The sequence below is a fragment of the Manacus candei genome, unplaced genomic scaffold (genome assembly GCF_025592945.1).
Source record: "Manacus candei isolate 608988 ecotype Guabito, Panama unplaced genomic scaffold, ASM2559294v1 h1tg000014l, whole genome shotgun sequence".
Taxonomy (NCBI): Eukaryota; Metazoa; Chordata; class Aves; order Passeriformes; family Pipridae; genus Manacus; species Manacus candei.
The window spans coordinates 2,064,266-2,091,952 of record NW_026138062.1 but is presented as its reverse complement, the minus strand read 5'-3'; the positions used below and the strand labels follow the sequence as shown (position 1 = coordinate 2,091,952).

The 27,687-nt window shown below is 41.1% G+C and overlaps 2 protein-coding genes across 5 annotated transcripts in view; one reads left to right on the top strand and one right to left on the bottom strand.

The window, feature by feature from the left end:
- The window catches only part of PCCA (propionyl-CoA carboxylase subunit alpha), a 278,565-nt gene extending 262,297 nt beyond the window's left edge, over window positions 1-16,268 (top strand). For both annotated transcript variants that reach the window (XM_051780610.1, XM_051780611.1), the window contains exons 22-24: window positions 747-887; window positions 12,448-12,525; window positions 15,860-16,268. In XM_051780610.1, the coding sequence (XP_051636570.1) occupies window positions 747-887; window positions 12,448-12,525; window positions 15,860-15,928 (288 nt within the window). In that variant the 3' untranslated portion in view covers window positions 15,929-16,268. The remainder of the gene's footprint in view (window positions 1-746; window positions 888-12,447; window positions 12,526-15,859) is intronic.
- Window positions 15,947-27,687, bottom strand: part of GGACT (gamma-glutamylamine cyclotransferase) — a 29,827-nt gene continuing 18,086 nt past the window's right edge. For all 3 annotated transcript variants that reach the window (XM_051780681.1, XM_051780680.1, XM_051780678.1), the window contains exon 2: window positions 15,947-19,658. In XM_051780681.1, the coding sequence (XP_051636641.1) occupies window positions 19,189-19,641 (453 nt within the window). In that variant the 5' untranslated portion in view covers window positions 19,642-19,658 and the 3' untranslated portion in view covers window positions 15,947-19,188. The remainder of the gene's footprint in view (window positions 19,659-27,687) is intronic.

Genomic DNA, 27,687 nt, shown 5'->3' with positions numbered 1-27,687 from the left:
GCAACATTTATATGTTTTCAGAAAGCTTCGTTTAAAGAGATACTCTTAGACACTTCAGGGTCATCATATTCTCTTCCATTTCTAATTGCTGTAAAAAAAAATTAGAGAAAACATTTTTTCTCAAGGTAGGTAACAGCTGCTAAACAGTTTTTATTACAGATGAAGAATATTCAATACAACACTGTTTCATCATCTGAAAGAACAGAATTGAAATTGTTTAATATGTTTTAATTGTAAAATCTGAGCAAGTTATTAACTTCAAACACTAAATATGTGGTCAAAAGAAATGTTTAAAAAGTAAACATAATGTTTAAGATCAGTCCTGTTGTTTAAAGTCTGGCAGATTTTCCCAAAAGGTCACTTTGCAATTCAGTACTGCAGTGGAAACAAATCCCTCAATATTCCTTATTCACCAAAGATGATGTGCAGCAAGCATAAGGGCACTTCTAGTTTTAAATTTACATCTTCCCTCTCTACCCCTAATTTTAAAATGAATATGACATCTCTTTACTGTATTTGATTCTTTCCTGTTATGTGCACGTTGCCGCAGATTTGGGTTGCATATTTTTCTTTCTATGTCCTGAAAATGAAACTGAATAAAAATTTCAAACAGTGTTTTTTAGACACCCCTGTGAAGAACAGATAACAGATGCATTACATAAAAACATAACATAAAATAGTGCAGATTATTGACTGGAATTCACCAACGTGCAGTTTTCTAAAACATTCCTCTTCCTATTCTTTAGTACAAATTACAAATACTGACGAAGGTTGCTGCGGAGCTGAGCAAGTACATGCCAGAGAAAGCAGAAGAGGACACCTCCAGCATTTTGAGATCTCCTATGCCTGGAACAGTGGTGGCAGTTTCTGTCAAGCCTGGCGACACGGTAAGAAATGTGATCTATATATCTGCATTTTCATTACATATTCCACAGAAATTTCTCCTTGGTGTAACTGAAACTACAGGTCACAGGGTTTGACTTCTTTTTTTTTTTTTTTAACATCACCTGTAGAATAAAGTGTGATGAAGGATGTGTGCTGTTTTTCATTTGAATTATAAAGACTAAACTGGCTTTAAGAGGAAAATTTTCAGCCTGGTACAAGTACACAGCTGAAACTGAAGAAATAGCTTGTATTTGTACCCCAAATGCCTTGAGGGGGGGAGGATAGGGACGAGGGAGGAAATTCTGTGTATGTGTGTGTGCATGTAAATATGCATAAGTGTATATATATATGTATACATACGTATATAGTTAGTTAGTTAGTGCTAGCAGGAGTAGACTGTTGATTTTCTGCCCTGAAGTAATGAAAATATTACTAAAAAAAAAGGGACACAGGAGTGATATATAATTTCCCTCCCCTTTTTCTTTTTTAAGAATTTCAAACACACATGAATATACACATGAATTGGGAATCCTATGCTGGGAATTCCCAGTCTCATGTGGTAATCTTGTTCTGCAGAAGGAATAAACTTGCCATACAGAAGGGCAAGGGAACATGCTGTTGTTGTCCTGGGGATTTCCAGTGATTCTTACCTTACACTGAGCTGGAAACAAATATAAATATAGTGTTTTAAAGTTACATTTAAATACTGACTTGAACTCAGCTTTATATGAAATCCTACCACATTGTAGCATATGTTATTTCTAAGGTCAGGGCCCTTATCTCTCATAACCATTGAAAGCAAGGAAGTGATTGCAGACATAGGAATATTTGAATCAGATTTTGCATACTAATTTTAAAGTACTGTTGTCAGTTAAATGATGCCATAAACATGTATGTGGCACTACAGATTTTCTTGAGAGATTGTGCAGAAATGGGATCAAGATCTGAAGTCCAAAATCAACATTACATCTACTAGGTGACAGTTGTCGATCGTGCTGGTAAAGTGATTTGTTTGCTTACATTTTGCTATGATACCACTTTTGGATTTAAAGTATATGGTTGCTTCTGTCTGTCTACAGGGAGAAGGGAGTCATCATGTTAATATTAAAGATCTGCAGGTGCCAATGTTACTATTAATGAAACAAAGACATTTCAGAGGAAACAAAACTAAGTACTGATTAGAAATTAGAAATTCTTTTAGCTTTTACAGTTAGTTTTCTGTTTTTGTGATTTATACGTGCACACACACACCGTTTACATACTTTAAATAAAAAGAACAGTATTCAATTAAAATTAATCAGTATGTCATCACATGGACAGAGGAATCTGCTTTCTTTGTCTAGGCAATACAAGTGACTGAATGAGGAAGATCTTAAGCAAACGCTTTTTTTTGGTGAAGAATGAAGGGAAACATTTTTAAGTCAAGGATTTTAAGACTTTTAAAATTTGTTTAATATTTATTTTTGAGATGTTAATTCTAAATGTTACCAGCCTTCTTGCCATGAGGAGTAATTCTTGTTGTCTGAAAGGAATACAACCAGTGGAGAAGGAGGCCAGAGCCTAAGGGATTTTAAGTAAATAAATAAATGAACCCCCCTCCAGAAATCCACAAGTGGTGGTGTGCATCAGAGCACAAGTTGTTAAATAATATGTGTGAGATTTTTTTTTCTTTTCTCCTTTCCTGCAGCTTTTTGCTGGAGGCACTGAGTGGCAGAGCATTTGAACAGCATAATCTGTGTTCTGCTGACCTGAGCTTGTCATTGCTAATTGTGTGGCTTTAATTGCAAAAAACACATTTGCGTTATTGAAAAGGGTTTAACTTAAATCCTTCCTTTTCAAGACTACTGTCAAAACGTTAAAAAAAAGCGAGCCAGCAAGTGAGATGAGGGTAACATCAGCTATCGGCACTGAATAAGCAGTGGGATGGTGGGATTCAGATTACGGCGTCTGGGCTGTCCATCAGAAACCACCTCACTCACTACAGCTGTTGAAGGCATGATGGGCAGGGAACTGTAGCTCCGTGATAAATACAGCTCTTTTTGTTGCACTACTTGGGAAAAGTCTAATTTCTTTAGTGTGCTGGAGTAGTGGGAATTTAAGTAGCTCCTATTCTGTGCTTGTAATCGGGTTTGGCAGCTCAAATTTGCATAGTGTGTGAAAACAGCACAGCTGAAAAGTGGGAGAATGCAAGGCAGTTGTCCATCTTTCTCCTCAGGTGTTGCTGGTACTAGCAATAAAGCTATCTGGTGGCTAGCTACTCTGAGGTTATTTTCTCCTAACCTGTGAGCTATAGCATTAGTGCAGCACAGTCCCTGTCCTCACAGAGACATGGTCTCAGAGTGATGAGTAGCAGAGGGAGCTGGGCTGCCATACCCTTCCTTCATGTGTAATTTAGAAATTGTGAAAAACTGACTGGAGAGGGTCACCTCATCCTTGTCTGAATGGCCGCACTTGCAAACTGTTTATTACCTATGGTTCAGCTGTAGGGCATTGTGCCTGGTCAGGTAAAGCATGTGGTGTTAGTCCCTCTCTGTGTGTCCATAGCCAAAGGAGAAGGCAGTGCTGATCTCTGCGTTAGTTTTCCCCACTCGACTTGTCATTGTTTTCCTTGGAGCATGGTGTTCTCTTTTGGCTGTTGTTGCTGAAAAATACTTCGGTCTGTTGAAGCCCGATAGAAGATTGTGTGAGCATCCTCTATCCAGCTGGTCTGATAAGCAGTTTTCAGTTCATTTTTTGCCAAAAGATATTGCATATTCAAGGAATTTATTTTCTTTTGTCTGTAAGATGATCTATAGATTTTTGTAACACAGTGGGGAAGTGCTGTTTGTCATTTAGAGAGAAGCAGAACTTGTGATGCTGCCAATTTCTTTAGGTTTTTTAGTTACTTTCTACTTTATTTTCCTTCATGTGATCAGAAGACTATAATTAGTTGTCACTCAGTTATTCCTAGAAGCACAATGAAGGCATTCAGAAGCAGAAAGCAGCATAAACAATGAAACAATTTGAAATCTGGCTGACTGGAAAGAAGGTTAATATTATTTAGGGAAAGAAGTCTTAAATTCAGATTACATTCCTCATGATAACTCAGTGACATTAATACAGGAAATACTCCTTATTGGGGGGTGAGGGTGTTTGCATATTTATTTTGTAAGTAGATTGTTAATGGTATATGTGCATTAGGATGAAATTTGGTTCTGGGGGAATTACTTTTGGTTCCCCATCATGCCACGGCCTAGAGAAACCACTGGGCTTCAAGAATCCAGGCAAGGAACTTGCTCTGTTTCTGCTGACCCTGGTGGCAGCACAAGCTAGCCCTGCTAGCACACAGCAGGATTTTTATGCCAGAGTGTGGAGATGGCACTGCACGTAGTTTTAATCTCACTGCAGCTACCACAAAGAGCACCTACTAAGCTGCACAAATGCCCTGCTTTACTGAGAGGGCAGGAAACAGGCAGGCATCTGCAAATATTTCTTCTTCATCTTGAGGTGCTTGGCTTGGTTTTGTGCATGTAGGATTCTGTGCACTGAAAGTACAGGAGTGGGGAAAACTCAAGATCCTAATGGTTGCACAGGTAAAACAATGTTGTCATACCTAAAACAACCCATCTAAAGTGTTCCCACTACTGACTTTGGTAGTCTTAACTGTCCACAGCAACAAAGAAAGATCTTAGCTGTCCTGATTGCCTTGTGACCTTTGCTATGTTTTCATCTATGAATATGGGTTTTGCTTTTTCAGTTTTCTGTCTGTCAGAAATGTGAAGGTGTTTTTTTTTTAGCTCCATGTTTCTGTTGGTAGTTTTTCTTTTTTAGTTACATTGAACAGGACAGGTGGCATTACTAATCCAAGCATTGGTCAATAAGCTAATACCTGGCAGCCTAAATCGCTTTAATGATTACCCCTATCCATAAATATGGAAAGCACCTCTGGGTAAACACCACAGCATCGCTGAATCTTTGTAGGATTACAGCCAAAAGAAGAGGACAATTAACTATTTTGACCTTTGTTTCTAAATTTCCTCCCTTTCCAGTAATTCAAGATTACTTCAGGTTTTGGAAGTTACCACTGTTCCAACCATTCTTTAAATGTACTTTTCTCATATCAAAATTTCTTATGATTTCAAATTGATAGTAGTGTGGCCATTAATACTAATACTGCATGGGATGAATTTTTTCTACTAATGTCAGCTGTTAAATGTAGATGCTAGCTATCTCAGTAGTTTCAAAATTGGTTAACTTGAAGGCTGATTTCTTCGTTGTTAAACTTATAAAACACATTGGTGCATTCCCACCTTTTAAAACTAATTAAGGAAGATGTTTTAAACTGCATGCCTCTTTCAGTTCAGTTGCATGCATTTTATTTCAATTTTTCTTGTTATTCTTTGAAGAACAGTTTAAAAGAATCTTTGTCCATGATTTTCCATTTCACAAGCCTTGGTAAGTTTTTGCTGTGGGAAAAGATGTTTTGCTTGACCTTTACCGCTGAAATGCTCACTACTAAAACCAAAACAAAATAGCTTTCTAAATTCTTTTTCTCACTACATCCTTCATTCTCATGAAAGAAAAGATGGACTTACAAACTTACCTGTTGCTGTCAGCATTTGTGTGTTGTTTTAAATTGTATTTGCCATTCAGACCTCAAAATCTTAAAAAAAAAACTTCTCTTTTTCTTCTGGTTGGAATTCATAATAGAGAAACGACAACAGTAAAAAGGAGTAGGGTATAATTAAGAAGGAAATCCTAATCTGATGCTGAGGTAGAAATAGTCAATATTATTAGAGTTTCCTCCTTGGGGAAAAATGTTACCAATCCTTTGAAATTAATTAACAGATTTTTTAATTATTATTATTTTGGTGTACTTTGCATTTGCAAATAATAAACAACTTTTTAGCTGTTGCTAAAAAAGTTGGCTGATAAAGACTGGACTGTGTTAGCACAAGAATGTCCTCCAGAAGTGCTCTGCCTGCATATCACTTCCCCAGCACGCTGGGATCTCAGAAGCAGTTGGGGAAGTGTGTTTTGGATAAGTGGGAGTGCAATGAACAGTGCTGATTGCTGTCAGGGGGACATCAGTGACCTTTAGTCAGAGGTCAGAAAATTTGGGATGTGCTATGTTTGGATTCATTCGTTAAAGGAGTGTGGCAAAAAAAGTTTAATAATGATTTGTCAAGTACTATTAATTGCCGCTAATTATACTTGCAGCTCTGTAGCTCTGGTTTCAAAGTTAATTTGGAAAGAAGAGGAAACTTGCACTAATTATTTTACATGGTAATGGACAATGCCAAGGAATTTCAATTGTTGCTCATCCAATTCCTCTTGATTTGTTTTTTTGTTGGATGCTGGCTGCCAGATTGCCAACAAGTCAGAGAGAAAAGAATCTGGGAAGGGAATGATACCGGCATGGACTAAGTTTAAACAATAAATAAACAAACAAAAATCCCAGTATCTTCATAGATAGTGAATGCATACTTAGTTCATTGTTCAGTGGTTTTGCACAAGCATAAACAAGATGCATGTCTGTAATTATTTTGCAGAAGGCTACAAGAGAGGATAACTCTCTTTCATAGGGCATTGTCCCTTCTTACAAGGCTCAACAGGGACACAGTTGTAGCATAGTGGAAATTGTGAGTGATGTTTACTGGTGTCTTCTCAAGGCTGAGGAAGGAGATATCACTTTTAACCACCTCTAAGATCATATTTACTTAGGGCTGTGATTGTTTTTTTCCACTGCAGCTCCAAGAGCCTTAAAACTGTTATGCATCAGAACACCTGTGTTCTAAATATAATGGTCTTAAAAATGTAATTGAAGGATTTTCACTTTTGTAGGCAAATCAGCAGGGTTGATATTGATCTGTCTTTTTAGGGAGCCACAGTGCACCAGAAGGTGATACTGTAGAGGGCCCCGTAAACCCTCGGAGCCTTCTGTCTAATTTGGCAGAAAAACACAGAATGTTGGACAACAAAAGAAGGATCCGATTCCGTAAGAAATCTTCATCCCTCCCACATCCTTTTCACAAGATAAAAAAAAAAAAGACTTAATTTTTTCAGCTGCACACAATGATTTGGTGCTCACTCTTGCATTGAAACAGTTGCTGTCAGAACAGGCAGGAAACAGTTCTCTTTTAATTGCTGAAATCATTCGGAAGTGCTTCATGCACGGCTTCTATACAGCAGATGCTGTGCATTAATTGGCCTGTGTAGGGCTGACCCAGGGTTCCTTGCAGCGGGCCCAATTTTAGGCAGAGGGTTTAAATAGCTTATTTCTTATTTTGTATAACCTGGCGTACATTATGAGCGCGCCTGCACGTGGGGTACTTCATGGTCTGCAGTTTCTAATGTCATATGGGTTTCAAAACCTGTGCTTCTCTGGTAATGTACTAGCAGCAGGTAAGCTCTAAATACCATCCATCAGGAGCTAATTTTTTTATCCAGATACTCCAATGACTGATGAACCTGTCTTTTGTATGAATGTTCAGCACAGGAGAAAGCCATATGCCCCTGGCACTGGTTCCTATGCATTCTTTACCGTTCGTAGGGAGGAGATTAAGAAAAAAACAAACTCTTACATTACATGTCTTACATTTTTTTAGCAGTTAGCATTTTCTAAAATAGCTCTATTTTTTTTTTTAATTTTTATTTTTATTTTTTTACAGCAAAAGGAGATTTAGGTCTTTTAAAGCAATCTGACTATGACTACTCATTTTCTTTATCAGGAATATTACTGCACACCCTTAATAGGGAACCTTGTTTTGCTACTCCCCGTCTGTTCAAAACAGACCTTAGCCCATTAGAAGGTCCTCCCTTGTGTGGGAAGACCACAGCTGTTACTGTAAATCTCATCCAGTAACTGTATCACCCCCATTTTGTGGCTCTGAAGGATGAAATTGAGAAATGGAATACTGTGCAGTCATCCTTTACATCTCCAATTTTAGGCCTTTGCACATCATTTTCATGCTTTTATTCCAAATCAAACAACATTAGTGAGAAACAGTACTCCGTGCTAAATGCTTAGCATCTAAGGCAGCACCTACGATCTTTGTTTTGGAGGATTTAGGATTTGGATGCAAGTTGGGGCTTTGTTAATGGTGGATGTTTTAATTATTTTTTTAATTCCCTCTTTTCCCACCTTCCCCCCCCACCAAATCTTTCCCAATCTCCAGAATCTGCCAGAAGCAGAAATCTAGATGGTAGTGAGGTGCCTAAGATGGAGGATGCTCTGTTATGCCTACACAGAGAAAGTGGGAGCTCAGCATGGCTTACAAACACAACTTTAAAAAGGCTTCTGTTTCTTTAAATCCTTCTGAATAAAGTGGATCTAACTTCTTGTGAAGGATATTGGGGGCTTTAATCAGAAATAAGAAGTGGTTTAAATCATTAGCACAACAAAGCAAACTATAAGCTTGAAGATAAAAGTCTCAGGGGAAAGAGTCCTCTGAAAATAAATGGGACTTGATAGATTTCCATATCATTTATAACTTCCCTTAATTACACTTGGAAGACTTGCCAGTAAAACTGGAAAATTGGCAGCCTATATCCATTATAGTAATTTTGCCGACCATGGCAAGCAGCTGGCTTTACTGGATTTTATTTCCCATCACTCACAATTAATCATCAGCTGGAGATGTCTGAAACTCCTCAAAACGTAGCAATACTGTGTGACATTCAGGCCTCCTTAAAATGCTGAAATCTGCTGAGTAAATGGGCCGAGTTCCCCTTCCAGCGAACTCATTTTGGTGCGAGGCAGGCTGCCGGTTAATGAGTGCCACTTCGATAATCGGATGCGAATGTGAACCCTGACCTCATGTCAAAGGAGAGGACGCAGCAAGCTGGATAAAAGATCGGTGATTCAGATCTGCAAACTTTACACCAATTAGACAGAGAGCGGGGAAATACATCAGTGCCCATTGGGTTTATCAGAAAGACTTGTGGGGCTTGTGACCATTTTGTAAGCCTAACATGGGAGACGTCCTGTCACAATCATTAAGTCTTTATCCGATGACGCACAAAAGTCTGCAGAAAGTGTACCGTGTTCACAGAGATCCCGTGGTAGCAATGCCCTCGGGTGCGCGCTGTCTTTTTGTGTTTCTAGAACTTTAAAGAGCCCTATCTGTAAGTGCAGATAGTCTTTGTGGTCCTCATGTAGGTGCAGTGAGAACGGATTGGGGTTGCTCCTTCTCAGATTCTGCTTCCACCCTGTGGCGTGAGTTGCTTGGTTGGGAAATGACCAGAGACAGTTCCCTGTCCTGTGTGTAACCTTTCAGTCGGAGGAGAGAACAACCACCGCGCAGTCCCTGAGTTATCCAAACAGTACTATTGACTGTTCCCAAATTCACATCACAAATGTTAGGAGCATTGAGATGTAAATACCCTCCTCTTTAATGATATTTGTATTTCTTCTTCTTTTTTTTTTTCCTTTTTTTCCCTTTTTTTTTTCCCCTTATCACTCTATGGAGAACAAACTGAACACCTACTTTGAACTGTGCAGTAGACGGTGACAAAATGCAGACTGCAGGTCTAACAGTTAATCACTCATTTATTTTGATATACCAAGCAGTGTAAATGTTGATTTGTCTGTATCATAACTGTGTGAAAAAGATATCTGAGATTTATTTCTTTTAAGAAAAAGAGCCCTTTTATTTTACTTGGTTCCAATCAATCAGATTTTTTGTTTGATTTTAGTTGCCTTTTTTGACAGATTTGGGTCATCACCGAGACCTCTCTAAATTGAAATGTAAAGATGGTAGTATACATTGGTTTACCATCTACTGAAAGAAGTAAATTATACAGTGAAAATGCAGCATTAAAATGGTCCAGATAAATCCTTAAATAAGTTAGCAAGAACTTGTGCACATCGCTGCAGTTTTCATTTGCTGGCTAAATAACAGGTAAAAGGATATGTGCAATTATGGAATGAAAGAAAGCATACAATGCTTAAAAGGCTGAAAAAGAGAAAAAAGAGATACAAGTGCCTAATTTTAGGATTTGTTGCTTTGCAACACAATGAGCAGAGCTGTAGAGGTTTAACATAAGAACAGTAATTAAACTTCTGTGCTTAAGTGAGACTTATGCCAAGGTAATTTTCAACAAATTGCGCATCACCAGAAGTACTGACACAGCATTTTCACGCGTGGTACCTGCTGAGTGCCTTCTCCCTTCCAAATTAGTGAGACTCTAGATATTAACTGAATACTTTGACTATATATTTTGTGGTTTGAGGGGGGTTATTTCCTTCCCAGACACTGATTGTCTTGTCATCAACCCAGCAGGTATTATATAAAGCACAAAACTTTATTTTTGAGAAAGGGAAGAAAATGAGAAGAAATTTAGATTAAGGGGTATTTCCACCCCACAATTGCTAATATTTCCTGGCATTTTAGCACCATACTTAAGATCTACAGAGACAATTCTGTATTTTTCCAGTAGATGTGTTTCCAGAACTCTGTTTAGATAATTACTAACTGGTTCATTTGCACACCATCCACCTGATGAAGCCATGTTACAGTTAAATTGCACCAGGGCTCAAGAAAAGAGTTTCTTGTGCCCTTGAAATTAGGCCACTGAATTCCAACCTGTCCTGCTTGGCATCTCAATCTTCAGCAACCTTTAGAGGCCCATGTTGTTGGCTCTCTGATAGTTGAGTTTAGCCAGAGGATGGCAAAGTTGCTTTTGAAATGCATTTTTTAATAATAGCATTATTTAAAAAAAGCCCTCCAACAAACATTCTTTCCTTTTTTTTTTTTTGTTCTTTTAAAGTCAGTAGTAGATAATTCATAGCTTCTTCTTAACCTCAGAAAGTTCAGAGCAGATGGAAGAAAAGACAAGCATTGAGATCAGGAAGAGAGAAGAAGCAATAAAGGAAAGAGTGAGCTGGTGGGACAAGGCTATGGGCAGAGCTGCAGGTGTGGAAGGAAGGAGACAAAAGACAGGGAAATGGAATAGATGGGAAATAACTGGGGACAAAGAGCAAGTCTGATACTATTCACCAAATTTGACACTGCTAATGACTTAAATGCTCACCTGAAGCTCAGGATGGAATTTCTGCAGGTGAAGCATTGGGTGTTGGTTATTCTCTGTATCCAGTTAATATACCGTGTTTCCTTAGCAAATATTTTTCATATTTACCTTCTAAAACCTGTCATAGTGTAGTTGAAGTGTGTTGGAGAAAGGGTGTGTAAGCACCTTTTAATGCCTTTTCTTCTGTCTTGCTTAGACCTTTATTTAAATTTTTGTAATGTTCTTTATGCAATGTGCATTTGATCTCTGACTTCACATCTGTCTGTTAATATATTCCTCCAAAGTGGTATACACTTGTCCTGAGATATGTATTATTCATTTTACATATAATTAGAGAAATATATCTATGTGTATATTTGTATGTGTATAAACAAACACATTTTGTTGGCACTGGCACATATAACAGTGCATAAATCAGACCTCTGCAGGTTTCAGATTACCATCTTTACTGAAACTTGAACATCAGAGAGAAAGTATCCCAAACTTGCTGGGATAATAAGGGAATAGCAGCCTACATCTATGAAAGAGCCCAATGAAAAGACTTGCAGTGGGCACTTGGAACCAGGCATCCCAGAGGGGTGTACCTGCACAAGTCCTAAATCCTGGCATGTAGAGCCTGGCACCCTTCCCTCTCTGGCAATACATCATCTTCATGGGATGATTGCTGGGTTACAGGAGGGGGAAATTCTGAATCCCCTGTTTTTCCCCTCCTGTATAGGCAGCCCCTTCAACCACTGTAAAGCCCTGAGTGGCTGTTTCCTCTGTGCAGTGTGTTACGAGATGTTGGAGGGAGGATCTGACTGGAGGCACAGAGAGCCGAGCGGAGCAGCCCAGTGGGTTACTGGTGACCTTGAGCTTGCACATGCCTGTTAGCAGGGTGCAAACAAGCAGAAGAGGAAACTTCAATGTTCCCTTTTAAGAGCTCTCAGCTGTGGTGAAAATGATGGTTTTGCCTCTGCGACGCCTCCCCTGCAGATGAGAGCTGGTGGTTCCTCACCTGTCTTCTGTCAGTCCGAAGTCATCAGCTGCCATCCAGATGCTGCCATGAGCAGAGGTGTGACATTCTCCTCAGCATTAGCCTATTGGGTAGCGATGGAGCTTCCAGCCCAAGCTCCCCCGGATATGTGCCAAGAAACTTTTGGCTTCTGAATCAGTATTAGTATCTGTGGGCCCTGTGCCAGGGAAGCAAAGCAAAAGTTCCCCAGCCAAAAATGCACAAATTAAATTTTGCTCTGGATTTAATTGATGTTGAACTGTGGTCGATGTGAAGTCTGAACTGTAGAAGTTGGAGCTGAATGGATGGGGTGGGAGAGGAGCCTTTCAGGCTTGCCTGGGGTGATAGTTTTAAGTAGGTGATTCCTTTTTCCCTATTTTGGTGCCAGTTTTGTGATTGTCATTTGTGTTGTGACTGTGTAACCAGCTGACTTGACTTGTGCCATGAAAGCATTTATAGCATTTAATGAAATAATCCTTTTATTTTCCAGAAGAATCATTGCACTTAGAAAATTTCAAATGCTCTATTCTCATTTTATACTGCTTGAATTTTACCAGGTTTTGGAAGGTCAAGAGATTTGTGTAATTGAAGCAATGAAAATGCAGAACAGTATGATTGCTGCTAAAACAGGCAAGGTAAGCTACCTTGGGTCACTTAAAACCATATGCAGCTTGTCAAACAGGATAGAATTTAAAAAGGAAAAAAAGAAGGTTCTGGTTGTTAAGGAATTAAGTCTGATTGTTGTAAGTCTTTCAAAATGAGGTGTCTTTAATTTTGTAACATTTGCATCTGCTGTGAATGCTGTTATAAGTAGTTCCGAGCCTTAGATAGCACAGCAGGAAATAGTTTTACTGGCCTCAGAAATTCATATAACTCTCTTTCTCCTAAATGATTTGTTTTCTCTGATGTTACAATGCCAAGTTGAATTGAAAGGTGTTGCAGACCATTTCTCCAAATTTCATCTTTCCAGAGAGCAACCAAAGAAGAGACATCTCTTTGCCAGTTAATTATTTAATGGCAAACAATTTGCCATTAAAAAACCCCACTCAGAACAAGGCATAGAAAGTGCTTTTGCAGGAGGAAGAGAGAAGCAATTTTTTAATTGTTGTGACTGTTAAATATCAAGCCCAGATCTGCACATTTGTTAACCTTTGCAAGGCTGTGCACTGTGATATCTTCTGAAGGATCAGCATTGTAGCCCTTGAGCTGGGACTCTCCTGCAGTGTGGAATGTGCCAAAGCGAGCGCTCAGGGCAGGAACTGGTTAAGCTTATATGAGGAGGGCATGCCTTAAACCCCAGCTGGTTTGGGGACTGTCAGCCCCCAGCTTGGGGCCTCAGAGCATCCCTGTGTCAGATTATAATTCACAGCCTGAAACCATCACCTAGACTTGGGCCCCTGATACATCCTTTCCAGTGGGAGAGCATAGTCTGGATCTGGGTATATATTCTCTTCTGTTGCCTATTTCCTTACCTGCCCCAATTCATGTTTGCCTGGGGTCGAGCTGCTCTGCTCTCCCAGTGCAAGGCCCCTCATCCCAGAGGGAGGCAGCAGGGAGCCCGACTCTCCAGGCAGGGACGGGGTTAGCCACTGGCAAGGTTCGCCGAGATTTTAGGACAGGCCTCTATGCCAAGGACTGTTTGTGTGTTTACAAGAAAGGCTTATTTGGCACAGCTCTAAAATTGTTACTGAGACTGGGTCCCAGGGCTTGCCTCTTCCAGTATATCCAGTGCAAAATTGGGTCTCAAGAGAAAAAAATAGTGAGAGAGGGAGTATGTTCCTTTTCCCGTTGCTCTGACATTGCTACTTTATTATTTCATTTCATGCATTGATTTCTATATAATTTATTCTCTCACTTCATTAATATTTCCAAGCATTTAGTTTTGCTTCTTTTAACCCCTTAATGCTGCTTTTTGCATCCACTGTTTTTAACTCATGAGTATTTGTAATTAAAATGCCATTCCCTCTCCCACCCCCCCATTTATTTTTCTTTAACCCTCCCTTTCCCACCATCGTGTTCTGCAATCCATGGGCTTATTCCTTAAAATCCTGCTTGTACTTCTCCCAGTAAGAAATATTTCCACTCACTGTGTACAGATGCCACGTAAAAGCTGTGTTTGGCTTATTAATCCTCCAAGGTGGGATGTGAATGGTGCAAAGGCTATGCAGTGGGCCTGATGTGTGCCTTGCAATGTCCCCTTGGAGCCCCAAATTTAATAATAATTAGGAAATTATTTGATTCTTTAGAATTTTAAGAATTTGAAAAAGACAAGTTTTGGGCTGTGTAGAAATGAAGCTGCTAAACAGAATTCATCCCGTTCTGCAGTGCAAAGTCATGGCTCTAAGTGCTAAAATAACTTGGCCCGTCCACAGGAATGGGATGTTTGGTACTGGCTGTTAGTCCATGTTTTGATGCTTTGAAACTGTGTTTTGAAACTCAGTTCGTTTGTCTTCAGCTGAAAGATGTTCCCATTTTCATTCCTGACTGAATTCCTTTTCTGTATCAAACCCCATCTTCCTGTTTGTAATTGTGAGAAAAGTGGCTTGTTTTTGTCTACTTTGAGTTTACTCCAGCTGCAGGTGGTTTAAAAATGAGGGAAAGATGGAGAGGAACTGGCGTGCCTCCTGTCTTCTATGGGACAGCTGTGCCTGGGTCAGAACAAGGAGCTGGCCCCACTGCATTTCAGAAATCACTGGGGAGTTTGAAACACTAGTTAGCTCCAATGTTTGCTGAACCTTGGCTTTGTAGAAAAAGAAAAGCAAGAGGTAGGATGTTTTTCACACTGTTTTCATCTCTTAAAAGATTGAGGCTCAGGAATCAGGTAGGCTGCCTAGCTACTGATTTTGGAAATAAAGCCCTTGTTTGTACATATCACACTGTTTTTCCCCGTGTAGTATTCAGCATCATTTCTTGAGCAGTGCTGTGAATGTGCCTGTGCTACAGAGTCAGAGATCTGCTTACAGCTCACAGGGCTTTAGACTGTCAAACGTGTGTGGGCAATAGTGTGGCCATCGTAGCCTGGTACTTTGGGTATGCTGTGGATTTCCTTTAGGAGCCCAAGATAGCATTTGGATTATTAAAATGAGCCAACTGCTGAACAAGGATTTGGGCATGTCAGCGTGAGCTCTGAATTAATATTGCAAGCAAACTGTAATATAAAGCTTCAAATATTTTCTGGAGGTCCATGTGCTGAAAGGGTATTCAAATATGTTGTAGCCTTTTATAAAGGAAATAAGGGACTAGTATAAGATTTTGTGTTTTAAAATTCAGGAATCTGCACATGAGTATACAATTCATCTACTGATGTAGCTGCATTTATTTGACAGTGGTAGCCCTTTGCCAAGTTCAGTTATGTTAAAGGATCACAATTCAGATTTGAATCATCTATCCCAGCTGTCTGGGAATTGAGAGAAACCCATTTCATGGCTGCAGTCCCAAAATTCAGCTATACTTAAAAACTGTAATGCAAGAAATAGTGGAATATTTCATTGAAACATCCCAGCGTAAGTGTTGGAGTGTCAGCCTGTCCTCTGAAAGATATAGAACTTTAGTAGTAAATGAACAGCAGTGCAACCAGGTGGAAGAAAGGTGCTTTTGAATTTTTAAAGCGCTATCTCCATCTGATGTTTAGGTCTTCAAGTACCTCTGTCTTAAGAAAACCAGCTAGTGGTAGTTGCCTGAGGGGATTGGACATGATTTGGTCAAGAACTGGAGAGGTGCTGGAGTCTCCATTCTCACAGGTACTCAAAACTCAGCTGGACTCTGAACACTGGAGGTTGAGCAGTCACACTCTTAAGGCCCTTCCAGCAGATGTGCATCTGTGATCCCTGGGGTGGTCATCATGTTGCACAGTGGCCATTTACCCCATGCATGCAGATGTGATACTCTGTATAAGCCATGTCAACCAAAACATTCCTTTCACCGTGTTATTGAGCAAGGTTTTAAATTACTGCTGTTTCTGTACCGTAGGTGAAAGCTGTGCACTGCAAAGCTGGTGATACTGTTGGAGAAGGAGATCTGCTGGTGGAACTGGAATGAAAGGTTGCCTCCACACTGTTGAATTAACTAAGCCTTTATTATTTTCATCCATAAAGTAACATTAAGGCAGTTCAACACAGAAAATGGACAGTACTATGTGCAAGATTTTATGCAGGCATATTTACTGTATCAGTGGTTAAGACAGCAAACACAGATGTTAAATCTTGGCAATGGATCCCAGATTTTTACTTTCAGAAATACTTGTACATAACCTTTGTAATGCTTTGATTTTTCAGGATCAAATAAAATCAATAAAATACCATTTCTGCTTTAAAACAGGAAAAGCCTCTTTAAAAAAAAAAGAAAACACAACAAAAGCCCAAATCTGATTTGTCTTCTCCACAGTAATGTCCCTGGTTTGAGGCCCCAGCCAGGCTGCACAGAATTGTTGGCAAGAATGAAAAATTAACCACTGAGTAAACTGAGCAGTTACCCTACCCTCTGTTGAAGTGCTGCACAAGTATCACCAATGGCTTAAATTCTGATCAGATTTATTGTAATATTTTGAATGCTTTGTATAGACTAGATTTAAATTATAGGTTAGAGGCTTTATTTTGCTAGTGCAGACTTTTGTTGTGTGTTTTCATTTAAAGTTTAAGGGATTTGTCTTTTATTCAAACTCCATGCTCAATTTTGCCCCTCCCTTTAGTCTTCTTTATACTGATTACTGCATGCAAGTCTTAACAGAAGGAGGTGGCACTGTCCTCAGATCCCTTCAGCCATCCCAAGGTATTGCTAGAGGCACGTACTGTCCCTCAGACCAGGCCTCCTCCTGAATTCTTACAGGAAAGGGAGACCAAGTCTCCGATCTTTTGTTGTGCAGAGGCTTTTACTAAAGGCTGTGTGAAAAACGAGGGCTGTTCATAATACAAGACTATATCATGCTGGAAAAGCTGTGTATCCAGTATGGGAAACCAGAGAGGGCCTGGAGAGGAGGAATATTTAAGAGCCTTGAACAGAAGTAAAAGGGCTGGTGACTTGGGCAAGGAGTATTTTCTCCTCCTCACTCAGGAATTTCATGCCGCACAAGATGATGTAGATACCAGAAGTGTACTGGGTCCAAAATGTTAGTTTGTGATTAACAGAGGCTCCTTCTTCCATCCTGTGCCCTAGCTTGGTAAGTCAGTAGCCACAGCCCACTGGATGCAGACAGACCTCCGCAGTCCCTGTGTTCTGCAGCATCATCCGGTCCCTGTGCTCCTGCCTAGGATTCTGCTGCTGCCTGCTCCTGGGCCAGGACACTGGCTACTCCTGCCTTTGGGCTCACCTCCCACAGCTGTTCTTTCTACATACCTCTAAGTCATCCTTCCTGCTGTGCCTTGACCACTGCCGCAAAGAGGAGCTGCCCTGCTCTCATTTTCTTGCCTTAAGAAGTATAGAGTAATGCCACTTCCTAGAAAGCAACCCACTGGCCAGAGGCACCTGGGCCCTTTACCAAAAGGTGAAGGATGAAAACAGTCTGTGGCAGGGCTGGTCACTCATGTTCAACCAGAAAAGTTCATGATTCTGCTTGAAACTTCTGCCTGAAGAGGAATTTTTCATGTTATTGAGACGCTGCTAACTCACGCAGCCAAGGGACAGGGATCTGCTTAGTGAATTAGTTTACAAAACACATCAGTATGAGGAAGGAGAGTGTTTGGGTAATACTTGTTTTCCAGGAAAATTAATGCTGTTAAAGTTGGAGAAACAGAGGCAGACACTCTGCAGATCTCCCTAGAAATCTCCTTACTGCCATCCTGGCCCTTCCTAAAGGAGCACAGTCCAGCTTCTGCAGGTTGCCCTAAACAAAAAAGTAGTGTAAAGAGACACAAGTATTCTACTTTCGAATTACTTAATTTGCTTACTCCAGCAACAAAAAAGCTTTCTGTCTGTTTTTCTAGATGAGATGCAGCAGTGCCTACTTCTGCTGAAGTTTAGGCTGATTCCTTACCCTGGGTCCCTGGTCTGATTCTCTACTGTGGATCTCCTCCGGCCATCACAGGACTACTGGCAGTGAAGCAAAAGTACAGTGTTGTTCCTAATGGTATCATAAGTGCATTTAATTGTACTTTGGCTCACTGCATGGCATACATTCCCTGCTCCCATCCCTTTGACAGCTTTGTATACTGTACAATCTATTTGTACCAAACCCTGCAGTTGAAGGAAAATATAAGGCACAGGAGTGTAACAACAGAAAGCCACAATTTTCCCAGATTGTACAGAAACCAGCACAGTTGGTTGGGTCAGGGGGACAACAGTCTTCTTTACATATTTTTTTCCCCAATTTAAATGTTGCAATAATCACAATACAGGTAGTTTGAATATTTTTATATTGTATATAAAAATCTTTCCCCCAATAGAAAGCTCAGTTTGCCTATGGTTGCAAATTCTGCATTAAAGTGCTTGGCAGAAAGTCGCCTTGACAGTAAGTGCTCACAACAGCTTCAGTAGGTTTGCTTTTCCTGGTCCCCAACTTCACTCACCCCTCCTATGCCCCCCCAAATCCTACAGTCACTCAGTGAACTGAAGTGGAACCTAAAGTGCTTAGAATGTTAAATTAAAAACACAATTTTAAATATGATTTTTTTATAATATCTTAGTATTTTTTCACAGTACCTTATGAAGTTAAACATTATTTAAAAATATACCTTTCCAGTTCAAAAAAACCACACTGCGATGCAGAGTAAGAATAATCTTTAAATTTTCTCTATTTTTTTCAGCAAGTTCCTATTTGTCTAGAAGCACAGAGTATCTTCAGTAACCTACTAAATACCATTACAAGTCAACATTCAGCGCGAGTTGTGCTTTACTTTGCAGACGTGACTTTTAAATCAGTTTCAGCTATTAGTGCAATAGTATCATCATTATTCCATCCACCTTGGAGAACTACACATGAAATTTTGTCAATTCAGGAAAAAAACCCATAAAATTAGTCTGTTCCTCTGCCTTTCACTGACCTCCATTGTGCACCAAGGCAAAGGGGGAAATTGAGGAAATAATTAGACCCCAGGCCAGGTGTGCATATACACTGTTTTTACCCCTCATGAAAACCTATTCTTTGCAGCAGGTTAGTGGGGGTGAGGAGGACACTGACTACCTGGGGAGGGAGTCTCCAACTCTGGGCTTACAGGACTTCAGCTCTAGCACCAAGGGTCCTGGGTTGGGAAGGTTACAAGAGATCCTGCATTTTAATAAAAAGGTATTACAGCTTTCCTGGAAAGGTTACTGATCAACACATGCTTAGTACTATGCCTTCGGCCAGGCTGTGCTGCCTCCCATTTCTATTCTCGGCTTTCGCGTAGGACGTAGGACAGGCCGTGTTTCCCTGAGGCGTCGTAACTGTCATAGTAGGGGAGCCCCACCCACTCGGGCGGGTACGTGGCTGTGCTGTACACGAAGCACTCCAGGATGCCCTCGGCACCGCCCTTCCCTTCCCACTCCACCACCTCGATTCTCATCAGGGTACGCTGGTACATGTCTGGGCAGCCTTCAAACTCATCCAGGAACTGCAGCATCTGGTCATCAACTGAGTAGATCTCCCCAGCAACATGGTGGCCCGTCCCCGGGATGTTCAGCATGTAAGGAATATTGTATTTTCCTGCAATCACCAGCGGGTACTTCTCCACCGTGCGGCCCCTTCCTTGGAATTTTGCTAGCCCCTTGGCTGTGTTGATCATGTGCTTGTAGTTGGGCTGGCCCTTCTTAAGTGTGCCGTAGACAAAGACACGGGCCATCGTACCTGCAAAAGCAGCTGAAAGACAAAGGCATCTGTTACCATGTGGCTGCCCTGGAGAACCACACCCACACCACAGCACCTTGGACATGCAAGGCTGTTTGGACATGTGCAAAAACCTAGGTCTTTGTAGTCCTACATCACATTTAAGTATTGTACTAAATTCAAGTATCTTGAAAATTTTCGGATAGAAAATGCATCAGTGCAAAACACAACAAGACAAAGTCAACCTTTTGTAGATCTTTGCCGTAACCAAATTACATCCCATGGTTTCTCTAAGGAATCCCCAGTGTCAGCCAACACATTCCTGTGCCTCAGGAAAAGCTCTCAACCCTTTTTAATTTTTTCTCTTTCCCACCACTGTGTGAGCTGTGCTGCAGCAAGTGTGTGGTGCCGTGCTCAGTGACACCCCAAAAGCAAATGTAACCTGGCGTTGAGTTATCTCATGGACATGCTGATGGATTTGCAATAACCCCAGCTCCAAGGTCTCACATGCTGAGTGACCAACCAATGCAGAACAGCAAACTGTGGGTGCCAGGGAGGGAAGTGGGGTGGCCTGTGATAACCACATCCCGAGCAAGCAGGGGCTGTCTGAAACGTGCCATTGAAGTCTGTCCTGCTCCTTCAGGGGAGGGGAATGATGATGGCTGTAAATATGAGGTGATTTGCAGAACTGGTCATGTTTTCCCAAACCCCTTCACCCCTCCTGTCTGTGCATGTTCCTTCCATTTATTTACCTTGGGGGCTCGTGGGAGGAGAGATGTGGTATTTCAGCCCTAATGAAACTGGAAGCTATGGCTGCAGGCAGGAAGACCAGGTAAGGCCGTGCTCCTCTTGTCCCCAGACAGACACTCCAAAGTGCTAAAGCACCTCAGGTCTGCACACATGCTAAACCTCTCTTGAAAACAGACTCTGCATGACCATTTGTTTTATTTGTGAGCATGAAACACTCAATATTGGTTTAAATGGGATAAAAGACTGACTTTACTGAATGGTGTGTGGGGGGAAAGGTACCTCCATCATTCCTGTGTTACTTTTCACACTGTGTCCTGTTTATCTCCTATTATTTCTGTAAGGCAGAAGCAGTTCTTGCATTGTGATGTTTTTCCACATTTTACCCTTGGTCGCTGACTGGGCAGAGCCTGCCTCATCCACAGTTGTCTGGTTGGGCCAGACATCCAACACCCAAGGAGCATGTGCAGCTCCTCTTGGGAAGAGGGCATTAAACAGTGTATTTCAAGTTTGAAAAATCTTTAAAAACAGACTGGAAGTAGAAATGCAATCTGTTCTCTGCTATTTATTCTTATTTTAGTAAACTGTTAGGTCAGTTATCCAAAAGGGTGCATTGCTGGCCAAGAGCAGTGTCATTTAAAATCCTCAGTAGCAAAGCAAATTTCCCCCTTGGTGAAATAAACAGTTTTTCTCTCTATCAAAATACAGTTTTCCAAGCAAAAACTGTGCCTTTATTTACTGACAAACTGCTTCCACACGGGAAAAAGAACATACTGATTCCCCCCCCCCCCGTATTTTATCAGATATACTTCAGAGTAATTTATCCTTCATGACATAAATGAGTTTTTTTTGGATGCAGCTCATTCCCTCACAATAAGAAAAGCATTAATATTCAGTCAGCCCAAGTCTCTTTTATAAGAAAAATCATTACCTTTTAGACTGTGTTTTGAATAACAAACACAGATCCTTCAGGAAGAAACTTGTCCCAGTGGGGATTGAGAAAGGATCAGAGTTAAGCACTGAAACATGCAATTAATTCCCATTAGGGGATTAGGGCACTCGTGTTCACTTTGAATCAGAAAAATGAATCGTGAATTAAATTGTTCACAACCAAGAGGTTACTTGTCAGAGTTAATAAGTTAAAAAATAAAAAGGGAAACCTAAAATGCACATAAAAAGCTCTATAGTGAGTGGTGCATCTGTAAGAAAAAGATATGCTTCATTTCCATTAAACAAAAGCCCTGTCCCTACTGTACAGCTGGAGATAAGCTTCCAAAAAGTTTGCAGGGAAGAGTGTTACCACTCCTAAACCCAGTAAAAACTAAGTACCCGTTTCTGATGGCGCAGCAGTTGGCTGCTCGGAAACATCACCCCTTTGAAGGAACACACCCATCATCCTCGTGCAGGTCCACAAAATTCAACAGCAACAAAAGAACTTGCTAACCCAAGTTTGGACAAGTGTTTCCGATTTAGCGTTTGAGATGGATTTAGCAGGCAGTACAAATGGAGATGGAGTGGGAAGTTAAATTTTCAGCCACAGTTTGTGTAGAGCCTTGAGGCTGATGTACTCATGGAGCTGTGGCTTCATGGGCAGGTGGCCACTGAGCTCCCCATGGCACCACTGTGGTCCACAGTGGCCCTGTTGCTCACACTGCATGGGTTGGGAACAATGACTTCTCCTATAAAAAAGAAAACCCAACAACAAAGCCAAGCCCAGCCTTCCAGCTGAGGAGTTATTGGTAATAACATTTTCTAAACACCACTCCATATAAATAAGACATATACAATTTTATGCACAATAAATCTTGTCTCCTGTGTGCCGTGTGTTGCGCTGCAGAAAGGCTGCAGATGTATTAGCATCATTTAAAGCACTTGCATATCATGGGCTTTCACAACATTTTTAGCCACCTTGTGGCCAGAGAGCACAGAGCAGAATTGTATTTGAGGGTCATTTCACAGGCTTCCACTAAGCAGCTGAAAAGAGTTACAGGCAGCATCCCCTTGCTGAATCACCAACAAGAAGTTGCCTTTTCTCACTTAATCCAGTTTGACACTTCTTACCTGCACTAAACCACCTGAGAGGAAAAGAAAACCCACCAAAAACCAAACAACCCCCCCCTCAAAACTTTATACTAAGTATTAGCTGCCAGGACTAAACAAACCCATTCAGAAGGTACTTTCATGAAATATTCATGCAAGAATCATTAAAATTTAATGGCATGGGGAAACACGAGTAAAATCTGTATGTCATCTTGGCAAACTATTTCTTTTAGCTATGAAAGACAACCTGCCAAATTACTTACGGGATCAGTTACTAGTTGCTTCATAAGATAAGATGCAAAGATCAGAAAATAAAGTAACTACTTCAGGATCATACAGGTAGATGTTGCTGGGTAAAACCAGAAGAGGCTCATAACCAGTGTCAGCCAGCAGCCCAGGTTGCCACTTGGCATTAGCACTGGTAGGGCTGCAGCTCTGTATCCACATCTATCCTCTCCTACCAATGGAGTTTTGGGTCAGGGCTTTAGTTTTCCCTCTCAGGCCCAACAGTTCCAACATGGTGAGAGAGGGGTGGGTGGCAATGTGGCCAGTCACTGGCTCAGTCAACATGTACCCACTGCAACCAGGCTCTTTGCTCACAGGTTGTGCCCAAAGCAAGACCTTGCTTCCTAAGTAGCAGGAGCAGCTTCAGCAAAAAATCACCTTTTCACCATGATTCAGACAACTATAGGATCCTACCAGCTTCTTTCAAAAATAAAGTAAGAAATAGCATGTGTTTTATGCCAGCTCCAGGGCTGTTTGCAATCATGGTAGCAGTGGGTTAGGGTGAAAAAGTTTCAAGAAAATAAAACTCCACTCAGAAAGTATCCATTTCTCTCACTCCATACAGTAACATTATTTTCCCTTGAGAAAAATTCTCCACATTGGCTCTGTGACCAGATATAGTTACACATTAATTCTTCAGAAGTTTCTTAAAAACTGTAGGAAACAGGTGAAAAAACAAAATGCCTTGAACTTTAAACTTGAGCCCAGTCTGTTTGAATGAAGCGAGTTTTAAGGTCACTCTTCACTCAATGCTAACTTTCAAGAAGGACTAACATGCCAGAGAGGACTCCTGGGACTGCATCCTGTTAGTCCTTTGATGCTTTCATTTTGTTGCTTGCTATTTTCTTTATAGCACAGACAAGGGCTTCCTGCCCAGGCCGACCCCTTCCCAACATTGCTGAATACCTCGGAAAAAGTTTATGGCAAGACACCTTTCTTACATTAACCACAGAGGCACCAGAGAAACGATGGTTCCTTTGAAATCAAGAGGTTACGGTCTCCTCACAGCGGTCATCCGCTCAAAAACTGTGAGGTGCTGGTTTGTGAAAACAAACAGGAGTATCGGAGTAACCAGTGCCATGCTGGATGCTACCGGGCACTACCTGAAGCGCCACTTAACCTACATTGCAGATTCTTTTAATTTCTTCCTTGGATAGTTCACATCCCCAAACCAACAAATGTGCCTGCGCTTAAGCTGGAGTATCTTTGAGTATCTGCTAGGAGGCAGAGTGAGGATGCCTGCCCTCTAGACAAGCATCAATCACAGCACTGCTCACGTGCCTTGCACCCATTTGGCGTCACAGCAAACATTTGCCTTTTGTCTGTTTGAAAATGCTTCAAGTCACTTTCAACTGTACTGCATAGAAAAAACTTCATTAGATTAATTTTTACTACTAACAGAAAGAGTTTCATTCCCAAAGTGAATGTGAGAAGGTCTCAAAGTGACAATCCGATAAAACCACCACATGCAAAAAGATGCTGGAGATGCGATGCAGAAACAAAATGGACACAATGTTAGACTGATTAACAGACTAAATTTCTAAAGAGTGCAGAGACATGAGGGGATTGCCGGCACATCAAGGAGGACAAGAAAAGGAGAATGAAAAAATGGAAAGTCAATGGATGTGGACAAATTGAGTTGAGGAGGGAAAAAAAGTTGACACCTCAAGAGAATACTATGTAAGTATTACTAATACTAGTAATGTTTTGTCCTTATATTAAGTAATGTGGTATGAGCATCAGCAAAGCCTTGCGACCTCAATTCAGAAACCTGTGGACTACAGAAGTAGTTAGAAAGAGCTCAGGGCACAGCACTGGGTCCAGGACTGTTTTATTGGGTCAAAGACTGAACCAGCAGGAGCTTAAACAGGAGCTGATGAGACAGGGCACAATCACCTACCAACATGGGGAAAGCTTTTATAGAAGAAGCAATTGATTCTCCATGTACATGAACACACAGTAAGCCAAAATTTTTGCATGGAATAATTAATATGGATAGCTTTCTAATTGTAAGGACAGGGCATAAGAACAATCTTAACAAGCGACCCCAAAAAGGTCTGATCGCCCACTGCCCTCTATAAGAGGGTGGTCCACAACAGATACTTCACCATCAGAGTGCAAGAACAGGGCAAGGCAACACCGATGCATTTCCAGACTTGGTTCCAGGCCCTTCCCAAGCCAGAAGTGACAAGTGTTGTGGTGTGTAAAGGCCTTTTCCTTCTGTGAGCTCACGTGACTGTTTTTGTGTCAGCAATGCAGCAGCACAGTAGGCAAACCCCTGCTGTGACTTCATGTGGGTGCATGAGGCACAAATCACTTTGGGGTCTTTCCCTGATGCCTGCTTGCTTCACCTTCCTCCAGCTCAGGATCTCCGTGTACCTCCTCAGTGCCACCAGATACTTTTTCAGTGTTTGCTCACTTCTAGGCTGACAAGACCACATGTATTTAACCAAACAAAAAGTGCTCTTTACTGGTTCTTCTATGGGTTTTTGACATAGGGAAATCAGAATTGAAATATTTGAGAATGGATAAACCATGGATTTATACATGGATATAAACCATGTCTCTTGCTTTGCTCACACTCCTTTCCCCTAATGCCTTTTTCAGTGCTGTTGAGCAGCAGACCGATGTTTCAGAAGAACACAGAAATACCTCAAGCATCTCATTCTTGAGTGGCAACCGGGATGTGAAGTGAAAATCAGCAAACAGTGTTGAAGCCTTAAAAACTGGAACTCTTGAAAATTTGTTCAAACTATCATGGATGCTACAGTTCACCTTGCCTTAGGGAAAGGCAGCAGACTAGTGGCTTCTCAAAATCCCACTCAAGCAGGTGGGTCCTTATCATGCAGTTTTAAGTACACGACAATTAATTTAAATGATATATGTAGAAATATCTCATCTTTGCACCTTTAGCATAGGTACTTAAACTGTTGTATCTACACAAAGGAAAAAACCAACAAACAACCTGTAAGAATGGAGCATTAACTGTAAATGCCAGTTGCTGTTACAGGAAAAAGTAGAAAAACAACTTTTGATAGGGCAGCCCTGCTACACCACCATGAATTTGAAGTGGTTTCCATCATTGAGATGCAGAACATAGCCCAGAGTTTCAAACCACCAACATCCTGAAACTGAGGACACAGCCTGCAGCTTGGATGGTTTCCCTGCAAGGTCAGCACATTAATTTACATGCCAATACCCAGAGCAGTCAGTTCACTGTTTTGGACCGAGAAGAGCATCCCAGTCTGTGAAACACGGCAAACACTTTTGAGTACCTAAGCATGGGAATGCATTTTTTTACACTGAAAGGATGGTGAGAGAGAGAACAGGAAGACAAAAAAAGATGAGGTCTTGTGTAGGATCGCGAGGTGCCTTTCCACAAGGGAAATGAGGGAACAGCTGCACAATGATGCTCTTTGAGGGGATAGGTGCCCAGGTCATGGCACAGCACTGTCCCTTGGGAGTGCGGCTGAGCCTGGAAGGGAGATGTCAAATAAAACCCCCCATTGCTGAGCAAAAGCAGCCTCCTATACGCAGGGGCCTGCGGCTCTGGAAGCCGTCTTATGCCTTTGCTCTGGCTCCTTGGAGGTGCCAAGGCACAGGGCTGCAGGTGAGACTCGGCAGCCCTGCGAGTGCCCGGTGGTGCCTCTTGGGCCTCACCATGTGGCTGACTGGGAGGGCTGGCAGCTGGACATCCCAAACAAATAGCAGAGGTCACTACAGCCAGTGGCTCCACAGGTGGTAGCAGGATGTCTCCCTGGCACGAGTCAAGGTGCCAGAGTCTTGGAGCACCATGCGGAGAGGACACTGCAACATGATGCTTCTCAAACCTCACTAAAAACCAAATGAAATTGCAGATGTTCAGGGAACAAAACCTGCTCCACTGAATGAGCCAAACAGAAAAATCCAGGTATAAATCTGGGAACAGCAACACATTACACTGCAGCATTTCTCCTCTAGAAACTACTACCAACCCCAGCATGGACTAGTTACTAAAACACAAACCTTTGACCAACACGGCGGAAATGAAACATCATGAAACCCCAAAGACTGGTTTTTTCAACCCATAATTCCCTAGGAAACTACAGGCTCCTTTAAGGGCCAAAAACAGGTAATTCATATGCATTTACTGCATCCATATATATACACACACAAGGAGTTTCTACACAGAGCCATGCTTTGCTTGTAAAGTGTTAGTGGCCCATGGAAAAGAAGAGAGGAAAGTTAAAACCAGCTGTACTGGAGGAACTACCGGATCTAAATGCAAACACTATTTTAAATATTCCACCAGAAAGGGTAGGTACAGATAGTGTGGGGTAATGGCCAAGCACGTTGGCCCTGAAGCAGGGTTATACAAATTTTGTGAGATTCAGAAGGGGTAGTAGACAATAAAGTATATCTATACTCCCAGAAAATACACTAACATTAATGCTTTTTTATTTGTATACATGCCACTAGGCAGCAATGGAAGAAGGAGAGGCCCTTCCTGACATTTAGAGGACCAAAGTTACTGAAGGTGCACAAAAGGAAAAGTGGAAATTATTTTTTTTTAAAGGAAGAAGGCTTATACCATCCTATCAGTCCATGAATCAAATTTTTGGAAAAGCATAATATTTAACATGTGACACACTGGTAACAAAATAAATCAGTTCAATGGGCTGCCCAGGGAGCTGGTGGAGTCACCATCCCTGGAGGTATTTAAAAGATGTGTAGATGTGGTGCTTAGGGACATGGTTTAGTGTTGGACTTGACAGTGCTGGGTTAACGACTGGACTCCATGATCTTAAAGGTCTTTTGCAAACTAAATGATTTTGTGATTCTCTTCTAATTCACTACAGTTGTTTTATTTGCCTTACTAATTAAATGTATATCCAAGTCTTACATGGATAAACTATGTTTTACTTAATAAAAAGTTTTTTTAAAAGTGAATTTCAGCTTGCAGCTTAATGCAAGTAAAAAATAAAAACCCAATCCACATCTCAGCAACAAA